Raw genomic sequence first — 25,588 nt, 5'->3', positions numbered from 1 at the left:
GATTGAGTGTTCCATTTTTTTATTATTAAAATTATTTTTAATTTCCTATTAATTGGTGATGCCAACTTTGTAACAAAATAATAATAATAATACAAAATTTATCATGTGATTAAATTATCAATTCTCTTTATAATAAATGTATCATCTCCTAGACATGAATAAATGGACTTCAAGCATTCTCGAGTCAAGTTCAACATGAGAAGGGAAAAAAAAAAGGTGAAATTATCAAGATTTAAATAAAAGGGGAAAACAATATAGGTTTTAAGAAATAATGAAATTATAATCTACAATTAGTGTAATATAGGTATTTCACAACTTTTTTTTTTTAATTGAAAATATTAATTTTGATTTTTTTTTATTTTGATTTTTTTAGATCAAATGACTTACATATAAGTAAAAAAATGATAATTATTTTTCAATCACTTGATGTTTCATAATATATATATATATATAATGGTGATATTTAAAAACATGATGAGTAATATTTGTTTTTAATATTGGTTACAACATTTCTTGTTTATATTTGTTATTTCTCAAAAAATAATTATAGGTTTATTACTTTCTTACTATTCTTTTACTACTCTATAGTGTATTTGATTTTTTTTTATTATTGTTATCAATTATTTTGTTAACATCCCTAATTATTAAAAAAAATTAAAAAAATATACAACTTCATTAATAGTCAATTTCTTAACTATTAAATAAAAAAATTTTAAAAATAAATAAATAAAATTAATAATAAATAAATGATAAAAAGTAGTAAGCCTGTTACTACATCGCCAAAAACAAAGAAATGATGGCAGTTGGGTTGTCATTTCAGTGTTTCACGTAGCTTTATTATGTATAGATAGATATTGTGGATTGCTCTTTTCAGAAAGGTCATAAACTCGTTTGTGGATGAATACATAAGAAGCAACTCAAAACGTTGGCAAACAAATTTGCTGATGAGGAATATGAATGGAACAGAACCAAATTATGGCAGTACACTGAGACCACTTGATCACTAACTAAAATTCAGAAATTTGCAAACTGTCTAGTACACAAAAAAGATCATAATATTATCTAATCCTAGGTCTAAATTGTATAGTTCAACTTTGCTGAACTCTATATTAGACATAGCTGCGTTGTCTCTCAAGTGGTCTGAGAAAGGTTTGCAGCATGGACTAGACCATGTCAGTCATAGTTGTGTACTAAGGAGCCATTAATGTTGTAGTTGGCTTGAAATGAATGTTTCAGGTTAAAGTTATAATGTTTGTTATTAATGAATGCAATTTACTTTTATAATAATAAAACACTTTGCTGAATCTAGATAATTTGGCAAGATTGTGATTGCAACATGAGTTGTCGTGAATCGTGAATGATAGCTCAACTTGATAGGGCTTATCTCGTGAGAGACTCGAGCTGATCGACAACATAGATCTTACATATCACTTCCTTGGAAGGATATCGTCGTCGACATCTCCAATGCCGTGCTCAAGGAGGGCAATTCGTCTATGTTGTGTTCCTCAAACCCTATAAAATTACATCAATGTTTACAAAATAATTTATTTTATTATCTAAATTAATTTATTAGAAAAATGTTAGATGTATAAAGAGAATTAGAAAAAGTATATACAAACTATATACATCGAGCCATGCTAATTATTTTTCTTCACAAAGCATTTCGCTTCATTTAATTTGAAGAAAGAATTAAGGAAATGATAATTAATGTTAAGAAAAATTATACTTATCATCTCCTACATTACATACCAATATGTGATTTTTCATTTTTATTTTTTTATTTAAACACACATATACTGACGTGTAAATATATATTTTTAAATAGAAGAATAAAAATAACAAATTACATATTAATGTATGACGTAGAAATAAAAAGCATCATTTCTCTTAATGCTAATTAATATCATGACATAATAGCCAAAGTGTTGAATAATTCAAAATGTGGTGGTAGAGTTCATAAAAAAGTCAAATACAAAATTAGTACTCGTGTTCTCTAGTTTTTACAATCGAGATCATCGTTTTTAATTTTTACAATATTGATATAATTTTTTTTAAAAAATGATACTTTATTACCCATAGTAATGCTTACAGCATCTCATTGATTACAATATTCAGAATACAATCAGGAATTTCTTCTAAATCATATAAATTTTCAGCAAGATTACATCTTTGGCTAGTACATGAGCAGCCATGTTAGCATTCCCTCTTAGTGTGGATTATATTCCAAACAGCAAGAGTTCAAAACTTGTCTAGCATGTTCAATCAGTAAACCACCTTAGACTCCAGTCTACACTTGATTTTTTTCATTTTGTTAACCACCTACAAAGCATCTCCCTCAAGTATAAACTTGTTAACACCCAGTTCTTTGCAAAACAGAATGGCCAACATCATAGCATAAGCTTCAGCCTTTAGTAGTAAAGGAGTTAACTTCTAGACTGTGTTTAGATGTTGAATTAAATTGAGTTGAGATGATAAAATATTATTTTTTAATGTTATTATTATTTTGAGATTTGAAAAAATTAAATTATTTATTATATATTATATTGAAATTTAAAAAAAATTATAATGATAAATTAAGATAAATTAATATAAATTTAAGTTGCAAACGAAGCTCTTAAGGTCCCAAATACCATATCCTTCCAGCCCCTTAGATGGCCCCAACACTAATATGGCCACTCGTGTCATTAATGGCCGCGTCCCAGTTTACTATTTTGATATTTAAAATTATAAAATTTCGTAATTCTTTAAAAATTAGTCTCATATTACTTATACGTCAATTCTTTACAATATTGATATTAGTCTCATGTTATTTATATTAGTCAATTCTCTATTAAAAAATTATTAAGAGAATTGTGGTTTGAATTTTATTATACATCAACAACTATTTATTTTACACTCTATATTTGATATATATATATATATATATATTTATAGAGTGTAGAGCATGAGTAATGAATAGTAACGGTTGGAAAAATTAATTCAAAAGTAAAAACATTAAAATCCAAATATTGTCTTTAAATATTATTAGTGGGAAAGATGACATCAATTTAAGAAGAAGTTTGAATTATATGAAGAGTAATTAAATGGGGGAAAGCGTCCAATCGTGGGTACCAAACGCCATTATTTGACTTGGGACACCAACTTGTGGGAAATCTTAAAAAAAAATTTTTACATTATTTTTTTAACATTTTAAAATATTTTAAAAAAATCATAATATTATTAAAAAATATTTTCTTAATTACTAAATAAAAAAAATAAAAAAATCAATCGGACAAATCAAACTGGAGCCCGGCTCCTAGCATTTTTCTAATTCAAAATGTGGTGGCAGAGTTCATAAAAAAGTCAAATACAAAATTAGTACTCGTATTTTCTAGTTTTTACGATGGAGATAATCTTTTTTAATTTTTACAATATTGATATTTAAAATTATAAAATTTCGTAATTAAGTAATTTTATTAGTCTCATGTTATTTATATTAGTCAATTCTTTATTAAAAACTTATCAAGAGAATTGTGGCTTAGCATGTTATTATCACGCATTGATCTTTAATTTTTACCCTTATATATCAAAATAATGTCTATAATATTTATGTGCTTGTTTGAAAATAGATCTCATCTCATTCCATCTTAAACTTTCAAAATTTTCAAACTAATCATTATAATTTTTTTAAATTTTTAAACAAAAAGTAAAAAATAATTCAAAATTTTCAAATTATAAATAAAAATAATATTATAAAACTATAGTTTAATAATATTTTAACTTTATAATATTTTTTATGTAATTTTTTTTTCATTTTTTAAAACTTAAAAAATATTTAAATTTTATTACTAGTTACAAATTATTTTATTATTATTTATAAAATTTTTATCTTATTTCACTTTCAACCCTAAAATAAAAACATTAAAATCGAAATATTGTCTTTAAAATTTATTAGTGGGAAAGATGACATCAATTTAACAAGAAGTTTGAATTATATGAAGAGTAATTATATGGGGAAAGCGTCCAATCGTGGGTACCAAACGCCATTATTTTTTGACTTGGGATACCAATTTGTGGGAAATTTTTGAAATTTGGGAATTTATGGACGGATGCCCTATTAATGCAGTCCACCTGTCCTAAAGCTGATTTTTTTTGGAATTCCAAAAGGGTCAGGTCAGTGGCTGACCCTGACCGAATTAAAGGTCAGACAGCAAAAGTGGAGGTTGGATTTGGGGAAGGCAATGCAGGCCTTGATCAGTCTCTGATACGGGTCCCACTCCCAAGCCTTTAATTTCAATTAATTAAATCAAATAATAATTATAAAAAAATAACAATCGTCGCCTGAGAGATTCGAACTCTCGCGGGGAAACCCCATGTACTTAGCAGGCACACGCCTTAACCACTCGGCCAAAGCGACGATTCTTTTATCTCTCGGCAGCATTTTATTTATTATTTATCAACAAAATGCTATTCTTCCAAAATTTTGTTATTGACTTTTAGGGTAAATGAGAATTATTATAGTTTCAAATAAGTCTTCCAAAAATAAATTAACACATTATATAGTTTTACATAATATGTTAGATTTATTTTATAATAAAATTAATTTTACCACATCAAATTACGTTAGTTTGTAAGTTTATCTTTTATGAAATCTCTTTATGGTGAAATAATTTTTCTTTAAAATTTTCAAGATTTCTCGTAACTTCATTTTCAAACACAAAATACTTCACAATTTAACATTTCAAAATTTTTATCTGATCATTACCTAGTCATTATTAAAATATAAAAATTAATACAACTTTTACTAATTTCAAAACAAAAGTTATATTAAAAAACTGTATTATAATTTTTTGATATTATATAGTTAAAGATTATTTATATTTGATTATAATTTTTGTTTAAAAATTTGTAAAAGCTGTATTGATTTTTATGTTTGAATAATAATTAGATGAAAATATTGTAAATTTGAAATTGAAAAGTTTTTTTTTTATTTTAATGATGTTTGAGAATGAAATAATAAGAAGTTTGAGAATTTTGAGAATTCTAATATTTACCAAACATCCTAAGTGATGTTTGAAATTCAAGAGATAGTTATTAAATTTTTAGATTACTTAAAATTGGGTCTCACTATATATAAATGTGTAAACATACCATATTATGGGACCTAATGCAGTTATAAAATATTAAAATACATATAATATTTTATGTTAGCTAAAATGTCATGTTTTTATATTAATTGTGAAAGAAAGTGTTTCATCTCATCTCATCTTATTATTACAATTTTTTTTAAATTTTCTCATAAAATATAATAAACAATTCAACTTTCTCAAATCACAATTCAATTTTTTTAACTTTTATCTTTAATCTAAAATCATCTCTGAATCCAAACCAGTCTTAAGTGGATTTCTAAATATATATTTCTTTTAAGTACATCACATTATTTACTTTAATTGAAAATAATATTGCTCTTGCCGGCTGCCGCATTCACAAATACACTGCGATGAGTATGCCATTTGTACATGCGGCATACGCCATTATATTATACTATTTTCTTATAACTTCCTCCACGAGAACTTGTTGTGTACGACTCAAAGTTATATTATTCCTTTCTTGGATCCTCCTTTTGTTGGCACAAAGAAAATAACAAGGACACAATTCCACCATCTTCGTTTTCTTGCTTGCGTTATAACGAAAGAAACTACTTTAGGGGTCAAAGCCAAACTACGCCTCATTATAAAACACGAGTTGATCTCAATTTGAAAACACAAAATAATTGCAGCTTTTCTCCATCTTTTGTTATCTTGTTATACAGATGAGATGAAATAAAAGTTAAAAGTTAAATAAAATATTATTATAATATAATTTTTTAATATAATTTTTATTTTAAAATTTTAATTATTTATGATATTTTATATAGAAGTTTAAAAATCTTTTAATGATTATATGATACGGGATGATTTGATTTATGTAACCAAATCCGCCCTTAAAAGAAGAATAAAACTTGATCAAAAAGTGATACTTGCGTTTTAATTCGTGGCATTCAATGTTGAACTTTGCAAATTATTCTCTGTCGTCATAATGTAGATTGTGTATTCGTGCATTGCCTTTAATGTTTTGATTTGCCATTAGACAACATATATTATTTTGTAAAAAATATTCCCCTTATGGTAAATATGCGTTGCTCTCTTTATAGCAAGACTTTGCCCCTTTGGTCTAGACCATTGGCAAATTATACTCTTAACATGTTTCTTGATAAAAGTTTAGATTATTCTTAATTTTAAATTTCTCATTTCTTTTTTTTTTATTTTAAATGAAAGGCAATTTTATTGATCATTCCTTCAAAGCAATGAAGAAATACATGAAGGAAATTCCTCCATATCAATAATCATATCTGAAACACTTAACGAATTCTTAGCCAATACTTATTCTATTAAAGGCCTATATGCAACAATACTTCTCCAAATAAATGAAGGTTTACTTCCTAATTTCACTGGAAAGAAAGAGACTTCCTTAAAGTACTTGGCCTTTAAGACTTGAGCTGCTAAAGAGGAAGGGTTGTGAATTAATCTCCAATCTTGTTTAGCATCCTTGTTTAGTAAGCATAGCAAAGTTAAATCTCTCAAAATCTATTAACCCCATACCAATTGTTGACTTGGCTTTTTCCATTGTTTTCTATGCAACTCAGTGTATTTTCTTTTCATTTTTTCATTATCTTACTGTCCCCACCAAAAGTTATGCATAACTCTGTTGATACTTCTAAGAAGACTACTTGAGAGCTTGAATACACTCATGTTGTAAGTAGAGAGAGCTTACATAACAACCTTGAGATATATTTGCTTTCCAGTTTGGGAGAGAGTTTTTTCTTTTTTATTGTGAAGACTTAGCTTGTCTCTATCTGGTATACTCATGAAAGATTTTGCTTGAGATCTTCCAACCATAGCAGGCAAACCAATATATGTTTCATAAGGCAATGTTGATCTGATTCCAGCTATACTCAATATATTGTCTTGCACTTCTTGACAAGTATTCTTACTAAATTGAATTGAAGACTTGTCCATATTCAATCTTTGCCCAGAAGCCTTTTCATAGATGCTAAAAATACTTATCAATTTGCTCAATTCAATCGAATTAGCTTTGCAAAATAATAGGCTGTCATCAGCAAATAATAGATGATTAATAAGAATCTTCCCTATAGCAATATAGGCACTCTAGTAGTGAGTCCATATTTTTCTGCCTTCCTGAGTAATGAGCTCAAAGCTTATGCATATATGATAAAAGATAGACTATTGTGGAATACCCTTACCTAATACCCTTAGACGGCTTGAAAGGGCATTGAGGAATATCATTTATCAAGATAGCATAAGAGACAGATTATACATACTTCATAACTTAATCAATCCATTTTTGCTTAAAGCCCAGCTTCCACATCATAGCTCTGAGTAAACTCCATTCAACTCAATCATAGGCATTGCTCATGTATAGTTTCAATGCCATAAAACCAACTTTTCTTGAAATTTACAGTTCATAGTATGCATAGCTTCAAAGGCTACAATAATGTTATCTAATATAAATCTGCTTGGTACAAAAGCTGTTTGAGTTTGGAAAACAATAATGAGCAACACTTTCTTCAATCTATTTGCTAAAATATTTAAACTCAGCTTATAATTGACATTAAGAAAGATTGGTCTAAATTCAAAGACTTTGACCGGAGACATCTTCTTTGGAACCAGAGGTATCATAACTAATTAAAATTGGGTTGTTGATGGGAGATTTCTTCTTTGTCATTTTAGGCTCGTTTGTTTTCAGAGATGAGATGGAATGAGATGAGATTAAAGTTAAAAAGTTGAATAAAATATTGTTACAATATATTTTTTAATATTATTTTTGTTTTGAAATTTGAAAAAGTTGAATTGTTTATTTTATTTTGTGTGGAGATTTGAGAAAGTTATAATGATGAAGTGAGATGAGATGAGATGAGATGAAATGTTTCTTGAAAACAAACGAGGCCTCGAACGTTGGTTTGTTGATATAGTAAATTTTTTAAATATTATTGTAGAAAATTTACTTAAATAAATAGTTCCTTCGAATATAACATATCAATCTAATTAAAAATTTAAAATAACTAAAGAATAAATAAAAATATAGTTCGTGTGCCAACCTTGTATACCCATCTTGAAAAAGTGAAACCCGTCATTATAAATTTTTTTATTAATATAAATATTAAGTTTATATTAAATGAATGTATAATAAACGAAAATTATAGTATAAAAGTAGTGAAATACTATTGAATGAAGAGGACAAAATTAAAGACCGAAGACGTGTGTACCTGCATGTATGTGTTCAGACCCACCAAAAAAAAAAAAAAAAAAAAAAAAAAAAAAAGTGAAAAAGGAAAAAGTAAATTGCACGACAAAACAGAATTACATTCCCTCTCTTTTCTATACGACTCCGAGTGTCTTGTCCGAAATCTCCCAAAACCAATCCAGAGACGCTTATCGTCACGACCACCACCGTCACCTGAATTTTTGTTTCTGCCCCTCCACGCACCACCCTAAGCTACACCGCCCGGCGCATCCGAATCACCGAAGCCACCGCCACCACCGCCACATCTATGTATAGCAAAATTACGATCCTAGGGTTTCTCTGTTCTGGACTGATCCTCGGTGCCGGTTAAGCCAATGCTGTTTCCCGGAATCCTAGGGTTTCTGACCTTCCTGTTGCCTTCGATTTTTTTTGTTTCTCTTCTGATTCGCCTCAAGTGGAGGGATGCGGCGGCGAAGAAGGAGGAGATTATGAGGCTGGTCGCCATGGCCTCCGAGGAGGCCGCCTTGGCCGAGGTCGAAGCTACAGTTGAGTACACTTCGATGCCGGTAGTGCGGCGCTACCAGTGTGCCGTCTGTTATAGCCCTACCACTATGCGCTGCTCTCAGTGCAAGACAGTCAGATACTGGTCTGTCCTTCCAAAATCTCTCTCGTTCAAGTTGATTTTCTGATATCTTAAACTGTAGTATTTGTGCATGTGCGTGTATTTGCTTGCAATTGTGTGTTGGTAATTGCAATGGTTTCTTGGGGTCTTAGAATTCATACGTTGAATTAATTAACTTTTACGGGTTGCTTGTAGGCGAGAAATCTCTATGGTTCCAAATTGTTGGCTTGAGATTGTGATGTTTGTATGTCATATTTGGTTGTCAAAGCGATTAGTTTGACCGTAGTATTTTTTTTTTTGGGTCCAATAAACAAAAGGATAAAGCAAATGGAAACTTAGAATTAGGAAACTTATTAGTAACGTCAGAATCTGACTTGATGTATTATTTGATCTAGTGTTTCTTTATTTGGAATCGTAGAAGATAATACCAGATTGAGTTGGCAGGAGTTGCTCATACTTATTTTTCATCCATTCATCTCTTGCTCTTACGTAGCACAATGTTGACTTTGACTTTCAGATGGTCGTTATTAGTTTCTGCCTGATCAACATATTTCCGTGGAGCACCTGTGAAATACGAACAATTTGTAATAGGAAAAACCTAAATATTCATAGAAATGTCTAGAGGTCAGCCAATACTAGAATAACACGGTTTAAAAATTAATAAAAGGACTATTAAAAGAAATAAAGTGTTTTATATGATTTTGAAAAATAGAAATATATGAACTAAAGCTGAGCTAAATAAGAAAAATACTTGGTAATGATTCATAAATCATCTGAAGGTGGCCATGGAGGTGTAATTTAGCTCGGTTGATGCTTTTCCTTGTTTCCAACACAATTTTCTTTTGTATCTGCCTTGCCTCATAGTTGCTCACATTCGTATTATATAGATGGAAGCATGTGTGACGATATGAGGGGCTCATGGGATTTGAGGAATTTTAGATTTTAGAAAAGAAAGGAATCCATATGGTGCGTGTATTTTTGGGTGAAGTTTGTTCTTGATTGTATTGTTAAGATAGAAGTTGCACATTGTTTGTGATACCCCATATTGAGGGATGAGGATAAGTGGTGTATGAGATCCCATATTGCTATCCCAATGGGGCTCCAATTTTATTATTGAATACCCTTTTTGGAGTATAACCCATATGTGGCTTTGGCATCATTTGGGGCGTTACAAATGGTATTAGAGCCTATCCCAACCAGAAGTGTGGGACTTGACCCATGTCACTTATGATGGAATTCCTCGACGGGGACATCGGGAATTTAAATAGGGGGAGATTATGATACTCCATACTGAGTGATGAGGATAGGTGGTGTATGAGATCTCACATTACTTGGGAGGGAGAAGTTCTTGTCTTTATAATGATTCCAATGGAGCTTCAATTATACCCTTGACTCGTCCTTTTGGAGTATGGCTCAGATGTGGCTTGGGCCTTCTTTGGGGTGTTACATTGTTTTTTTTTTATAAGTTAATTTTTATTAAACACAATGTAATGGGCGAAGCCCAAGTACACATGAAGTATACAAAAGAAACACCTAGTTACATTCTAATACTAGAAGAGCGAAGACAAGAACTCGTTTACAGCCCCTCCCTTGAGTACATTGTTGTTTGGTAAGAAACCTTTCTCTCTTCTATCAGACTTGAATTTTGTGTGTTGAAACTTATTTTTTAAATGCTTCAAGTACTTCTAATGACAGAGCAACATTGATATACTGGTGAATCAGCTAAATAAAAAGTCTTTACGGGGCTAATTTACTGAAAGTGTAACACCTGTCTTCAATTCCCCAGTGTGACATCTTAAGTGGTGGCATTTACAAGAATTAGGAATGAGTATGACCGAGGAGATTATTCTGTTTTTAGGATATAGCATTGACTTGAATTGAGATTTAGTGAACTCTGCAAGGCCTATCTCATTAAGGAGCGTGAGACTCAAAACCTTTGTCAATTTAGGTGGTTTCCTTGTATGAAAGTATATAGGTTTCATTATCGATAAATAAAGTTCTCGTGTACAACCTGTGTACTTGGGCTCTGCCTATTGTTATTATCGATAAAACTTACACTTACTTATCAAAAAAGAAAAATTCTATTCATCCTCCCCACACACCACACACCACAATTTTTTTTATTTTATTTTTACAGAAAGTAGCTAGGTCAAAGAAGCCACTAGGGCTAGTATGGCGTACACTCTTTGGACTATTTGAAGATGCTCAGATTAAAAGTTTATTTGAATGCTATTCTTACTACTTGTACTGTTGGCACCTTTAGCAGTGTTGTTAAATTGTGCCTAGGTACATTTTCTCTCCGTACAGTTCTACCATGGGTGATTCTTTCTGGTGATCCACACTGGAGTCATCATTCTGTTAGGTTTTCCTGGGTCTGTAATCTTTCTGGTGTAGGCTTCTTAAAACATTTATTAATAGAAACCAAGGTTTTTGTATTATCGTTAGAGCGGGGAAGCCACTTCGTATCACTGAAAGAAGCAGGAAGGTCACAAAGGAGATGGTACTCAGCCATTCCAGCACTCGTTGGCTGGCAAACACGGTGGAGGAATGCTACCTGTTGAAGGGAAGAAAGGAGTTTTTCAAGACTTATCGTATTGGGTCTGTGGCAATAGTTGTTCATCGGCATTCCAATGCCTTTGGACTACTTGGAAATGGGCATCGAGGCCTGCTTGTGGTCCTTGAAGGGACGGAAGGAAGGGGGTGGAAAAGTCTGTCCATGGAGATGAAGCAAGCTCTATCACACCTCTCCAAGGTTCCAACAGTGGTCCAGGGTGATGGGAAGGGGAAAGAGGTGGGTAGGCAAGCTAGGATGTATGCTGAGACTGCGATGGGTGGTAGAGTAGGTGGTAGGGTGGCGGTGCATGGTGGTATGGGCCAGGCTTTGGCATCACACTATGGAGAAAAAGACAAGGACATGGGTAGCAGGGGAGTGTTCTTTGGCAGGGAGGGTTGGTTGAAACTCTGTACCTGATATAGTTGGAGGTGATCTGTCCGATGCCTGTACAGGGGAAAGTGGGGCAGAAGGTACTTTCTGGGCTGAAGCTGGAGCTTGTTGGCATGAAGGAGGAGCTCTGTTGTTTGAAGAAGGCTGGAGTTCACCTGTGATACATGTGCCTTTAATTAAGAATATGTTACCTAAATTTTCCTGTGTACATAGGCTATGCCTATTTCATTCGTATCAATAAAATTTACCTATTACTCATAAAAAAAAAAAAAAAAAAATTACTCATAAAAAAAGATAGTTAACTAAATTTACTTATTTTTAAATATAGCCATATTCATTGATTCCTTATTTAATATCTGCACATATATGATTTTGGATGTACCAACTGGTAGTCATTTCCTTTCTTTTATGGTTCTTTTTTTGTTTTTTGTTCTTTTTGGGGTTGGCCCCCCTTTTTTTTTTTGGGGGGGGGGGTGGAGCGATAATGTTTATTGATTTTGAAAGTTGTATCTTTTGTTTGTAGTTCTGGAAAGTGCCAGATTATGCACTGGAGACGAGGTCATAGAGATGAATGTTGTCGTCAACTTGGTGCCATGGAATTTCAAGATAAAAGTGACTTTGGTGGGAAAGCAGTATTGGAAAAACAGTCTGAAATTTTTGGTAATAATAAGCATAGGAGGGAATTTGCACTTTTTTCAAAACTTTCACTTATGATGGATGATGCTAATATTGTCTGGCCTTGTGCAGATACGAAAGGACTACATACTGCTTTTGCATCTTCTGGTTCCTCACCGTCTGCTTGTTTCTCTCTGTCTCATGCTGGAAGTAAATCCTCTGTTGATATTTGTTCCAATCAGGGAATCAGGTTTGGCACAATCGACAGATCAGAGAAACCTCTATCTGATGATGATGCCCCTGATATGCTCTGTAGAACTGCTAGCTTTAATGAGATGGAACTAACTACATCTCTGCCCACACAGTCTCCTAATTCAGTAAGTTTTATAGATGGTGTTTCTTGCGCAAGCAAGTCAACTAAGATGAAATCTGGTCATATTGATGAAGGGGTGGACAAGTCACATTTTTCTAAACCCAAGCCACTTATAACCAATGATGTGAAGCTAAAAAGTCCTCGCAATTGTAAGCCCACCAGAGGATCTGCTTTACCAGGAAAGTCAGTTGCAGATGCCTCTAATTTTAGGTGTTTGCCATCCCTTAACTGTTCAGTGTCAGATTCTGTAGCTGATGATGGGGAAGATGATTCTGAATTATTTAAGTGTAAAGAAGTTAGGTCTTTGTCTTTTAAAGCTTCTAGTGATCATCCATCTTCAGCCACCACGGGACATGCCTTCTCCCATCCCAAGTCTGCAAAGACTGATGGTTGTCATACCTTACCTGCAAAAGTTGGTAGCAGCCAAAGCTTGCCACAAGATATTCGTAATGGCTTGAAAACATCAGTGCGGAAAGTTGTACAGCAGTTTAGGGCCTCAAAAGAGTCAAAACACAAATTGTCAGGTCTTGGAAATGATATTGCTGGAAAGCACAATTGCAAGGTTTTTGACAAAATATTATAGTTTATTTTTGGTAACCTCTTTGTTTTCATTGCGATAATCTTTTTATTGATTTTTGCCCCAAAATTTGCTTCTGTTTTGACAGATAGTCTTTCCATACGAACTTTTTGTGCAACTTTACTGTTATGATAAGGTGGAACTGTGCCCATTTGGCCTTACAAATTGTGGGAACAGGTGATGCCGATTTCTATCAGCTTCTAATTTATTGGCATATAAACTGACATTTAATGAGTTCTATGAATTGTAAGCAGCCATGCTGTTATTTACTGGAACTAGAGTGAAAAAGGGTGTGAGGCAGAGGAGAACAATTTTGTCTTTTTATGAGGTTGGGCATAGGGTTTAAGACTAATGTATAAGTATTGTAATTTTGCTCAAAGGTGTAGGTTGCAAGTATATTCTGTTTACAGTTAAATGACAGCTATATCAAGGTAAAATTATTTCTTCTTGCTAAAACAAAAGCTATTGTGAAGAAGAGTTGCCATTTAATTTCCATACACGGTTTCTTTTGCTTCTGTTGCTGTTGGTCGGTGTGTTACATCTGATTGCTGGAATTTGATGCTCTCATTTTCTACTTCACGTATTGTGTAGTAAGAACTAGCAACATCCTCTCTCTCTCTCTCTCTCTCTCTCTCTCTCTCTCTCGTTCCTCTCTCCCTCTTCCTCTCACAATATCTTTGCTGGTCTAATAGCATGTTTTTCCTTGTCAAAATTAATTCTATATTTTTTTTTCTATAAGTTAAAAACAGAAAGAATAGTTCTATATTTCTGCTAACGTAATGAACTTCTCCTTGGAATTTCTGCAGCTGTTATGCTAATGCTGTTCTCCAGTGCTTGGCATTTACTCGACCTCTTACTTCGTATCTTCTTCATGGGCTTCATTCTAAATCATGCAAGTTTCTCTTTGTGATTCCCCTGTGGGATTATGACTTGCTCAATTATTTGGCCTTTGTGCTTGATTTCTTTCTCACATTTTACAATGTTCATCTTTTGTCCCAGGCCGAAGGAAGGGATGGTGTTTTATCTGTGAGTTTGAATGCCTAATTCAGAAGGCAAAGGAAGGCTATTCCCCTTTGTCTCCCATTGGGATTTTATCCAAAATACATAAAATTGGAAGTAATCTTGGTCATGGGAAGGAAGAAGATGCGCATGAATTTTTGAGGTGAGCTATCTGAAAACTTTCCCAGTTGGATCTGTAAATTTTCATATTTCTATCTACTTTTCTCTTTTGCTGTCTTAAATGTGCATCACATGATCAGTTAGTAAGCTGGCAGGTATGCTGTTGATACAATGCAATCTGTTTGCCTGAAGGAAGCTGGGAGTATGGGTCCAGTGGCTGAAGAAACAACTCTAGTAGGCCTGACTTTCGGGGGTTACCTTCGATCTAAGGTTGTTCCTTATTTGATGATACTTTAATAATTGTTTTCTCCTTAATAAAGTACATCTGGTGGTGGCAATAATTTTGTGCATATGGACTGCCATAACCGGGATTCTCAGATAAAGTGCATGAAGTGTCTTGGCAAATCTGAGCGGTGTGAGCAAATGATGGATCTCACTGTTGAGATAGATGGGGACATTGGAACGCTTGAAGAGGCTCTTGCACAATTCACAGCTACTGAAATTTTGGACAGAGATAACAAGTACTATTGCAGCAGGTTGGCTTCATTTGCTCATTTGTATCATATATGATAAGTACACCCTTTTTTCTATCGGATGAAGCTTGGGTGAAACTAAGTAGAGGTCCGAAGATGAAAAATTTGGTATTGCCTTCCCACCCAATATAGCTTGTTTACTGATCATGCTCAAACACATACTCGGTACTCATTTTTTTTTGTCAATGAAATCCTGTATTGCCTTCTTTGCCTTGTTGGATGTCTTATCTACACGCCCAAACCAAGATTGGATTTGCGGTTTTGTGCCCTTCCCTACCCCACTTTTTTCCCCCTTCTGATGCTTCTTTGGGTGGGGCTTGAAGGTGTAGGTGCGAGGAAGTTACTTTTGTGCAAAATAGACACATTACTGTGTGGATGTGTTCACTACTTTTGTTTGAGTTTTTGTGAAGGCCTAGTAACTCGGAATGGGCACTGTGTATGTTACTTAGATGCAGATAATGGAGATTTTACCAGAATTGTTTGTGAGGGAGTGATTAATTTTTAATTCTTTTGTTTTTTGTTTTTTGTTTTTTTTTTGTAACAGATAAATTCTTTTATTATCTTTTCTATGCATTGTGAGTACATCTTAGAAAGGTTGAACTTGAGACCAATAATCGCTTATAAAAAAAAATAACTTGAGACCAATAACAACTCAATCAAACGAGCCTAATTCACTGGTTATTGTTTCTGTATTCTCCTGCCAAACGTTTAGCTTTGGATAATGAGTTGTGTGCAATGAAGCTTAGAGTTGTCATTTTATTTGAACCATCTTTATTTAATTTTTTTGAAATTTGTTTAGCTTTCATCTATTTTCTGGTTGAAACGCTCTGATCATGTGGGTTATTTTCTCAATAATTCTCATTCTGCACCTCTTCTTACTTGTTTTATCTAGGTGTAAATCTTATGAGAAGGCAAGAAAGAAGTTGACAATATTGGAGGTGCCGAATATTTTGACAATAGTTTTGAAGCGATTTCGGGTAAGTTCGTGACTATTAACTTGCTTTGATGCAATATTTTTACTTTTTCACTTATAAATCTAATGCCATTTGTTTCAATCCCTTGCAGTCTGGTAACTTTGAGAAGTTAAACAAATCAATTCAATTTCCTGAGGTCCTCGACATGGCCCCGTATATGAATGGAGTGTGTGATAAGTCTTCTTTGTACAATCTTTATGCAGTGGTGGTTCACTTGGATATCATGAATGCTGCGTTTTCTGGTCACTACGTGTGTTATGTGAAGAATTTCAATGGGGAGTGGTTCAGGATAGATGATAGCACAGTAAGTTTGTTTTCTTTTTAGTCTATAAATGCACTGCTGAGTTAGGCCATGTTGGTTTGAAATTATGAGGTGCCAAATCTTCCTCTCGTTTTTGACTTGCAAAACATGACTTTCCAAGTTCTATTGAAACTTTAACAAGTTATTAGACCCTTGCATATGACTACCAAAGCTTCTTGCATCTTAGATGTAAAAGGAAAACTTATACTATGCTGTTAACTAAATCCATTGTTTCTGGTGTTTATGCATATCATTCTTTGTAATGTGTTTGTAGATGAGTAGTTGAGACAGATGTATTGCCAAATTAGAATATACTATAATATCTGAAATAATAGAAGCTTGCTTTTACTTTGTATATCAACAATATTAGGCTTGAGTTGTATAATCTGATTTTAGAGCTGATTGGTGTCGTTTTTTCTGTGTAGGTAGAACCTGTGGAATTGGGGAGGGTCTTGTTGGAAGGGGCGTACATGCTCCTTTATGCTAGGTATATTACCTTGTAACTCAACCTGGATATTGCGAATTTTAACCTTTCTTTAGGAATATGCTTTTCTTAATGTTACCACCTTTTATTACTAGGCACTCTCCAAGAGCCCCAGCTTTTATAAGGAACAATGTGGTGTCTCATGGGGGACGGTTTAGGAAAAGGAACTTGGAAGCTTTTCCTTCCAGCCTGACTACATCCAAAACAGAGTCTAATACCATGGCAGCACAGCATAAGCTTGGAAAGCACTATAATCAATTGTTCCATCCGGAGGATTGGAGATTCCATTCAATGCAAAGAATTCCATCTGTGGATTCATCCAGTGAGAGTTCTTCCCTTTTCAGCAGCTCAGATGCAAGTTCTTGCAGCACCGCGAGCATCAAGGACTCGTCGAGCACGGGAGACTTGTCTGATTACATATTTGGAGAAGTAGGACCCAGTTGGTACAGCCATTACGGGCTTTCATCGGACCCAGTTTCATCTTCCTCCCATGGAAACTTAGATGGAGATTCAGAAATGGACAATGACATTTGGAGGGAGCATTTGGATGGGAATGGAAACTCGGGAATTTTGTATACTGAGACTAGTAGACAATGTAGAAAGTCTAGTAGCAGTGGTTGTAGGGACACTGAATTGGAGCAATATGGCTTAGCTAACCCTTTTGTTGTAAATTCTGGTGTAACATTAAGAAGAGTAAGTGGTGATAGATCAGCTCAAACGTTTTCTTGAGGTTTGAGTTGAAAGAAAGCATTGTTATTTATGCTATAAGGGGAAAGGAAAAAAAAAAAAAAAAAATCAATCATCGATTCTTTTCTCCATCGATCTGTGTTCTGGGTCTTTCTTTAGAAAAATTTTATCCATCATCTCCACCCTAAAAGCTATACATAATTTTTTAATTTTTAATTTTTTTTTTTACCAAATATGTGATGCATAAATGATGATTAGAAAAATTCAATTAGTTTAGGAAAAATAAAATTAATTTTTTTAAAAATAAAAAATGAAAATAAGTATGCTAAGTGGTGTATGAGGATGATGAATAGTAAAATTTATTTATTTATTTCTTAATATTATAAATAAATATTAAGAAAGCTGTTTTAAAACGACAGCGTCCAGGGGGTTTGCCTGCGTGATAACTTGCCAAGAAAACCTGTGAAACTGGTGGGATTTAGGATTAAGACGGGCGTTTACAGAGCAAATGCCAACAGCAATAACGCCGGCGGCACCAAGTTACCTCCGCTACCAGAAGCTACACCACCGCATCTCCGCCTCACTCTTCGTTCTCGCCGCCGGAGCTAAGAGAGCCATGTCTACTGGAAACAGCAGCAGCAGTGGCAACGCGGGTGCGTACACGACTGTCAAAGAGAGAGTGACATTCGAGAGAGAAATCAAGAAGAGCAAATTCATCGCCATTGCTGGCCCCATCTCCGACGAGCGATCCGCTCTCTCCTTCCTCTCCCAGGTTCTTCTGTCATTCTGTATTGTCTCTTCCTATTTCACCTGTATGCAGAATTTCGGATAATTCTCTGGAGCTAAAAATAACGTTGTGAAATCGGCAATAACGTCTTTCTTTCATAAATTTCCTGAATTGATACTTTGCTTCCGTTCCATTAGTTCTGGTGATGCTCTGTCATCTTTTTGCATGTTTCCCCTTTTAGGTCGTATATGTGCATTTGATTTTCCACTTTCATGTTACATTCAGTCAGGTCAGGACAGTGGTTTTGAATGATATAATTATTCTTTTTTGGAAAAACAAAGCTTCTATGAGTTAGCCTGATTTGGTTAGATGTGATCTCATCCAATCCTTACAATTTTTACAAATTTTTATATAAAATATAATAAATAATTTAACTTTTTCAAATCTTAAAATAAAAATAATATTAAAAAATTATATCCTAACAATATTTTATTTAACTTTCAACTTTCATATCATCTTTAACCAAACCAGGCCTAATTTCTTTGTTGATTTTTAGGTCCGAGATCCCCGTGCTACTCACAATTGCTGGGCTTATAAGGTACACTAATTTATAATTTCCTATATCAATGACCCTAATTGTTTTAGCTTCTGAAAAAGAAATTCAGTTTACTTTGTCCCCTTAAAATGATCTTGGAGGAAGACAATTCATTAGGCGGTCCTTTTATCCTTCGCATCCCTGTGGTTTGGAAACATTTTTTTATATTTTTATCACTAATTCAAACTGTATGACTACTTGTGGGACCTGAATGAGGGCTTCAGCTCTGAATGAGTCAACCTTAGAGCTAGCCTTAACGGCCTCATAATGACTACAAGAGCATTTCGAAGTTAAAGAGTGAGGAGTAAGTTTAAACTTTGTGTACTAGATGGGACCTGATTGGCTCAAGTGGTGAAGGCCTTCGGCTTGGGGGTATGCTCTTTCTAGGTCTAAGGTTCAAGTCCTCTTGGGTGCAAACAATTTCTAGGGCATTAGACTGTGGGATTTTTTCCTTGAATTACCCGAGGTTTACTTGTGGGAAACTCATTTCTGAGGGCATGTGCACTCCCGGGATTAGTCATGACGTTGCTCCTGGACACCCGGTGCCAATAAAAAAAAAAAAAAAAGAAGATTGAGGAATAAGTTTAAACTTTGTTTGATATTTGAATGGCCACTTTACATGGGGGTTGAATCTAACATTTCTCTGTTCAGACCCATATACATCATTCTGCCTCTGATTTTTCTGGATACAAGCCTTCATGGCCATGTAAAAGAGGACTGGACTCCATTAGGGGCTAAATCATGAGAAGCATATATAAGGGGTCCTGTTTGTGGTGACAGTTTCCTCAATTAAGTCCAATGTGGTCATCTTCTGCTTCTCAGGTTGGAGACCAGTATCGGTCTAATGATGATGGTGAACCCTCGGGTACAGCTGGCAAGCCAATACATTCTGCTATTGTTTCTTCAGGAATAGATAGAGTTATGGTAGTAGTGATCAGGTAAAATTTTTTCACAGCCCTCCTATGAGTGACAGATTTTTTCTTTGCCAAGAAAATAAAATTTTATTAAACCAAGGAGTTAGACATAGCCCAAGTACACAGGAAGTATACAAGAGAGAACACCACAAGCTAGGAACTAGAAAAAGCAACAAGGAAATCATGAAAACTAGCCCCATCTAGAACAATGGCAGAAGCCCAAATGAATAAAGTATGAAAAAAAAAAGCCTCTAGTCCCTCCCATTGAGCGTTCTCTATCTTCAAAGCAATGACCGTTCCTTTCAATTTCATGCCAAATATACCACGTAAGACAGAGAGATTATCCTCCATACAGCAGTGATATGAGTGATGGATATCAATGGTGTCATATGCTTTTGCTTCCATTGGAATTACTAGAAGAAAAGAAAGGAGAAAGAAACCCATGACAGTACATCTTGTTTCATTGAGTTCATGGCTTGGACTCTGCTTTCAATTAGCTGTGTTATCCGAGGAGCTTTAGTTGGTTAGTATATTGTTGCAGTTCTCCTACTGTTCACATCACTTAAATTCCAGGTATTTTGGAGGAATTAAACTTGGAACTGGTGGACTGGTCAGGGCTTATGGAGGAGTTGCATCAGAATGCTTGAGAAATGCCCCAACATGTCTTGTGAAATCTAAGGTATTAGGTTTCTTCCTGTTGTTGTTATGTGCATTACTTACGATTGCCTCTGCATGCTAATCCACTTTTATTAAGAATGTTTGTAAGTTATATTCACTTTTATTTTAATCTGGTAAAATAACTCTTTTGGCGTCTTTGATTGGGTTGATTATGATTGCAGGTCCCAATGGGTGTGGAGGTTCCATTTGATCTTTTGGGTATTCTTTACCATCAGGTGATCTGAAGTCGCATTAATTAGTTTTTGTGCATCTTTTGTGGTTGCTATTGGTCCCTGTCAATGCATTGTTATACAGTCAGTAACTGTTAGCAGAACATTCCGATAAATTTCTATTACTCTTTAAGTTAGTAAAAAATGAATAAATTTCTATTACTCCGAGTTCTTTTGATTGTTTTCTTTGTCTGTCTCCTCTCATTTTACTTAAATCTCTTAGAATGGGTGTTTTGCTAGATTACCTTCTCTAATATGCCCCAACACTATGATCAAACTTTTCTTTCAAGTTTGTTTTGCTGAGAGTAAGTAATTGTGTTGGATATCTTTCTACACTCTAGTCAGTTCTTTATACTTTAAATTCTGACTTCAGCCTTTTTCTGGTATGTTTAAATTGAGTAGTTTATTCCATTAAAATCTCTCCGATCCTCAGATAAGCTGTTCATAAGAACAATGCATCTTAAATCTGCTAAATGTATATTTCTTTTTTAGTGATTCTCCTACTCTTCCGTCTGATTGGGTTTTGAAAAAGGTGGAGGAACTTAAGAGTTGTATGGGGATTTCGTGTGAGGGATACGAGGACCAGTTTAAGGCACTGATAATAGCAATGGAGGCAGGCCAACATGGAGTAGAGTCAAAAAGAGAGAGGGAGTTGAAGAGGCTGACCTAGTCCATTAATTATGAGGGGAAGGAGGGGAGTGCAAGCCGTGGAAGAAACAAGGGGAGGGCTGGTTCAGTTGTAAAATGAAGCACAAAATATTGATTGGAATGTTAGGGGGCCGAATGAGATCAACAAACGCCTCCGTATTAGATCTCTTTTAAGACAATGGAAGATGGATATCGTTTGTCTACAAGAAACCAAACTGAAGCTCATCACTAGAAGAACTATAAGGAGCATTTGGAGTTGTCAATATGTAGGATGGTCTTATTTATCTTCGAAAGGGGCCTCGGGTGGAATTTTTGTCATGTGGGACAAAAGGGTAGTGGAAACCAGAGAGGAATTTGTGGGAGAATTTTCGGTGGGGTGTTGTTTCAAAAACACAGAGGATGGTTTTATATGGGCCTTTGGAGGGGTGTATGGCCCCAATTTAGATTGTGAGAGGCAGCTACTTTGGGATGAACTTGCTGGCCTATGTTCTTGGTGGGATGTACCTTGGTGTATTGGGGGAGATTTTATCGTGACTAGGTTCCCTAGTGAAAGATTAGGGGAGGGGCACAACCTTGCTATGGTGGAATTTTCGGATCTAATTTTTGAATTGGGTCTTATGGATCTACCTTTGACGGGGAGGTGATTATACTTGGGCTAATAATCAAAGCTGGTCAAGATTGGACAGATTTCTCATATCTCCTTCTTGGGAGATACATTTTCCAGATTTGTGTCAAAAAAGGCTTCCAAGGATATGCTCGGATCACTTCCCGGTTATGTTGGATTGTGGCGGCATTCAAGGGGGTAGAAGGCCTTTTAAGTTTGAGAATATGTGGCTAAAAACAGAGGGGTTTGTGGACTTGATTAGGCAATGGTGGAATTCATTTCAACTCCAAGGCACTCCTAGCAATGTGTTGGCTGGAAAATTAAAGGCTTTGAAGAAGGAATTGAAGACATGGAATAAGCAAGTGTTCGGTGATGTAACTTTACAAAAGAAGAGTTTATTTCAAGAGTTACAAAGCTTGGAGGGTGTAGGAGATTAGGTAAATCGAAAAGGGCAAGTGGTTTCTGAATTAGAAAGGCTACTACTATGGAGGAAATTTCATGGAGACAAAAGTCAAGGGCATTGTGGCTTAGGGAAGGGGACAAGTGCACAAAGTTTTTTCATCGAGTTGCGAACTCACATAGGAGGTTTAATACTATTGAGTCCATGAATATTGATGGAGTCACATCTAAAGTTCAAGCCAAGATAAAGGATCATGTGGCTGGATATTTTGAACATTTGTTGTCGGAACCTCATGAGTGGAGGCCTACTTTAGATGGACTAGCTTTTGAGTCTATTGATCAAAGTAGTATGGATTGGCTGGAGAGACCATTTGACGAGGAAGAGGTTCAGCTGGTAATCAGAAAAATGAACAAGGATAAAGCTCTGGACTGGATGGATTTACTATGGCCTTTTTTCAGACTTGTTGGGAGGTGGTAAGGGAGGATGTCGTGCAGGTTTTTCAGGAATTTTACAGTTTTGGCAAATTTGAAAAGAGCTTGAACGCTACTTTTATTGCACTAGTCCCTAAAAAGGCGGGTGCACTAGAGGTACACGATTTTAGGCCTATCAGCTTAGTGGGCAGCATATACAAAATACTTTCCAAAGTCCTTGCTAATAGGATGAGCACGGTTATGGATAAGATTATCTCCACGTCTCAAAATGCCTTCGTCAGAGGGAGACAAATCTTGGACTCGGTCCTTATAGCAAATGAGCGTTTGGACAGCAGAATCAAGTCGGGAGAACTAGGCATCTTATGCAAATTAGATATGGAGAAGGCCTATGATCATGTTAATTGGGACTTCTTGCTCTATATGTTGAATAGATGTGGGTTTGGGGAAAGATGGAGAATGTGGATAAAGCATTGCGTGTCAACGGCCCGTTTCTCGGTATTGGTAAATGGTGACCCTGTGGGCTTCTTTAATAGTTCGAGGGGCCTAAGACAAGGAGATCCATTATCACCCCTTTTATTTGTTCTAGTCATGGAGGCCCTAAGTAGAATGGTGTCGGCGGCGGTAGATGGGGGATTTTTTTCAGGATTTTCAGCGGGAGATAATAATCATGGTCCATCATTATTTCCCACCTTTTGTTTGCAGATGACACATTGCTGTTTTGTAAGGCAAATGTAGGACATGTTCAATCTTTGAAGGCTATCTTACTTTGTTTTGAAGCGGTATCTGGGTTGAAGATTAACCTTGCTAAGACGGAGATGGTTGCGGTCGGGGAGGTAAGCAACATTAGGGGTTGGCGAACATTCTGGGATGTGTGGTTTCTTCGTTGCCATTGAGGTATCTCGGTCTTCCGTTGGGGGCTTCTTTTAAGGCTAAAACAATTTGGGAGGAGGTGGTGGAGAAAATAGAGCGTAGGTTGGCTGGATGGAAAAGATTGTATTTAACTAAAGGTGGGTGGTTCACTCTTATCAATAGTACTCTATCTAATCTCTCCACATACTTTTTGTCTCTTTTTCCTCTCCCCATCAGCATTGCAAATAGAATAGAGAAACTTCATCGTGACTTCTTGTGGGTTGGAATAGGAGATGAGTTTAAATTTCACTTAGTAGGGTGGGATAAGGTGTGTACCCCTTTGAGAGATGGAGGATTGGGTGTCCATAATATGAGGGCCTTTAATAAGGCTCTATTGAGTAAATGGTTGTGGCGCTATAATAATGAGAGGGAAGCTTTGTGGAAAGGGGTAATAGACATGAAGTATGGAAGTACCCGCCCGCGGGGGGGGGGGGGGGGGGGGGGGGGGGGGGGGGGGGGGTGGTGTTCTAGAGAGGGAGGGGGGCATATGGTGTGGGGTTATGGAAGTTCATACGGAAAGGTTGGTGCTCCTTCGTTTGTCATACTCGGCTATGTTTGGGGAATGGCAATAGGATTAGCTTTTGGCATGATGTGTGGGTGGGAGACATGGTGTTGAAGGAGGCTTATCCCACTATATTCAGAATTACACGGGACAAAGAAGCTATGGTGGCTGCTTGCGGGTTATTACTAATGGCATACAAGAATGGAACATTAGCCTTACTCGTGATACACATGATTGGGAAGTGGCGGAGCTGGACCTGCTGTATACTGCTGATATTGCTGTCACAAATGAAGATGAGATGGAATGGAGACTTTCTAGGAAAGGGATTTTTTCTGTACGCTCCTATGAATCATCTACCATACAACAGAGGCAGAATTTTTCTTGGAAGAACATTTGGAGGAATAAGACACCTACAAAGGTGGCTTTCTTTGTCTGGACAGCAGCTTTAGGGAAGATTCTGACTATTGATAATCTTAGAAGACGTGATTTAATTATCACAGATTGATGTTGTATGTGTAGAAATAGTGGCGAATCGGTGGACCATCTACTCTTACATTGTGAGTTTGCAAGAGAAATTTGGAATTATTTCTTCAGTAGAATGGGAATTGCATGGGTAATGCTAGGAAGAGTGGTGGAACTACTAGCAAGTTGGAGAGGGATTACTGGGACACCACAGATAGCAGCTGTGTGGAAGATGACTCTTTTATGTATTCTTTGGTGCGTTTGGAGTGAAAGAAATGATAGAATTTTTGAGGATCATGAACGCTCCTTGGAAGAGTTTAGGAGTTTTATGTTGAAGACTTTATTTATGTGGGCCATTGCTTTAGATATGAATGGTCTCACCTTCCATGATTTTCTTGTAACTGTTTTTAGTTCCTAAATAGGTGTATCCACATGTATACTTCCAGTGTATCTGGGCTATGCCTACTCTTTGATAAATAAAATATCTTATTACTTATAAAAAAAAAAAATATTTCTTTTTCAGGTTAAGTATGTGATGTCTTTGTATGGACATGTATGGAATAAGTGGAGACATCCTATCTTTGACAAGTTAAACTTAATGTTTGTGTACTGATCTCTTGCTTGGTGTTTACAGTTACAACCTTTTCAAGTTGAAGACATCAAGCTAGATTATGATACTGGTAAAGATGGCATCAGTATGGTAACTTTCAAGGTTGATTTTGACCAGGCTGAGAAATTGGAGGAGGCTGTGAAAGCCAACTGTAGCCGAGAACTGGAGTTTTTTAAACATTGAGACAGACTTGGCCGTATTTCAGACATGTGAAGACATTTTGAATGCTATTGAACGATCATGAAAGTGGCGCATTCAGGACCGGGAATATACAATCCTTTTTCTCCTGTTTTGCCCCACAATGTGCTACGTAAGTCATAAGATCTGCAGATTAAACCCTTAATTGGTTTATATACTGTTTGTAAAATTACAGTTAGCCCCCGTATA

General features: G+C 35.3%; 2 protein-coding genes and 1 non-coding gene across 7 annotated transcripts; 2 read left to right on the top strand and 1 right to left on the bottom strand.

Moving 5' to 3' along the window:
- Nucleotides 1-4,314: 4,314 nt before the first annotated feature.
- TRNAS-GCU lies at nucleotides 4,315-4,396 on the bottom strand. The gene has a single exon. It is a non-coding gene; the product is annotated as a tRNA-Ser (tRNA).
- A 3,987-nt stretch (nucleotides 4,397-8,383) lies between these two features.
- Nucleotides 8,384-17,643, top strand: LOC121250151 (ubiquitin carboxyl-terminal hydrolase 17-like). Its single transcript, XM_041149112.1, has 12 exons — nucleotides 8,384-8,929; nucleotides 12,373-12,509; nucleotides 12,597-13,399; nucleotides 13,503-13,591; nucleotides 14,221-14,306; nucleotides 14,414-14,576; nucleotides 14,689-14,803; nucleotides 14,912-15,069; nucleotides 15,959-16,043; nucleotides 16,132-16,344; nucleotides 16,767-16,828; nucleotides 16,921-17,643. Exons 1-12 carry the CDS (start codon nucleotides 8,658-8,660, stop codon nucleotides 17,552-17,554), a joined length of 2,817 nt encoding a protein of 938 aa, XP_041005046.1. The 5' UTR covers nucleotides 8,384-8,657; the 3' UTR covers nucleotides 17,555-17,643.
- A 300-nt stretch (nucleotides 17,644-17,943) lies between these two features.
- LOC121250156 (IMPACT family member in pol 5'region) lies at nucleotides 17,944-25,588 on the top strand. 5 transcript variants are annotated; one of them, XM_041149144.1, is made up of 6 exons: nucleotides 17,944-18,284; nucleotides 18,796-18,837; nucleotides 19,657-19,772; nucleotides 20,364-20,427; nucleotides 20,588-20,641; nucleotides 25,226-25,588. In XM_041149144.1, exons 1-6 carry the CDS (start codon nucleotides 18,021-18,023, stop codon nucleotides 25,382-25,384), a joined length of 699 nt encoding a protein of 232 aa, XP_041005078.1. In that variant the 5' UTR covers nucleotides 17,944-18,020; the 3' UTR covers nucleotides 25,385-25,588. The 5 variants fall into 5 exon arrangements, with proteins under 5 accessions (XP_041005078.1, XP_041005059.1, XP_041005086.1 ...); XM_041149125.1 differs by having other exon boundaries at nucleotides 20,322-20,427; XM_041149152.1 differs by having other exon boundaries at nucleotides 20,322-20,427; nucleotides 25,115-25,228.

Source organism: Juglans microcarpa x Juglans regia, chromosome 1D (assembly GCF_004785595.1).
Source record: "Juglans microcarpa x Juglans regia isolate MS1-56 chromosome 1D, Jm3101_v1.0, whole genome shotgun sequence".
Taxonomy (NCBI): Eukaryota; Viridiplantae; Streptophyta; class Magnoliopsida; order Fagales; family Juglandaceae; genus Juglans; species Juglans microcarpa x Juglans regia.
This window is presented reverse-complemented; position numbering and strand designations above follow the sequence as displayed.

What these genes read in the sequence shown, in the direction of transcription:
- LOC121250151 (XM_041149112.1), top strand. Translation starts at nt 8,658, where the DNA reads ATGCTGTTTCCCGGAATCCTAGGGTTTCTGACCTTCCTGTTGCCTTCG. An exon ending in CTGGAAAGCACAATTGCAAG is followed by an intron (nt 13,400 to 13,502) that starts GTTTTTGACAAA and finishes CTGTTTTGACAG; the next exon opens with ATAGTCTTTCCATACGAACT. An exon ending in TGGGCTTCATTCTAAATCAT is followed by an intron (nt 14,307 to 14,413) that starts GCAAGTTTCTCT and finishes CTTTTGTCCCAG; the next exon opens with GCCGAAGGAAGGGATGGTGT.
- LOC121250156 (XM_041149125.1), top strand. Translation starts at nt 18,021, where the DNA reads ATGCCAACAGCAATAACGCCGGCGGCACCAAGTTACCTCCGCTACCAG. An exon ending in ACAATTGCTGGGCTTATAAG is followed by an intron (nt 18,838 to 19,656) that starts GTACACTAATTT and finishes TCTGCTTCTCAG; the next exon opens with GTTGGAGACCAGTATCGGTC. An exon ending in CATGTCTTGTGAAATCTAAG is followed by an intron (nt 20,428 to 20,587) that starts GTATTAGGTTTC and finishes TTATGATTGCAG; the next exon opens with GTCCCAATGGGTGTGGAGGT.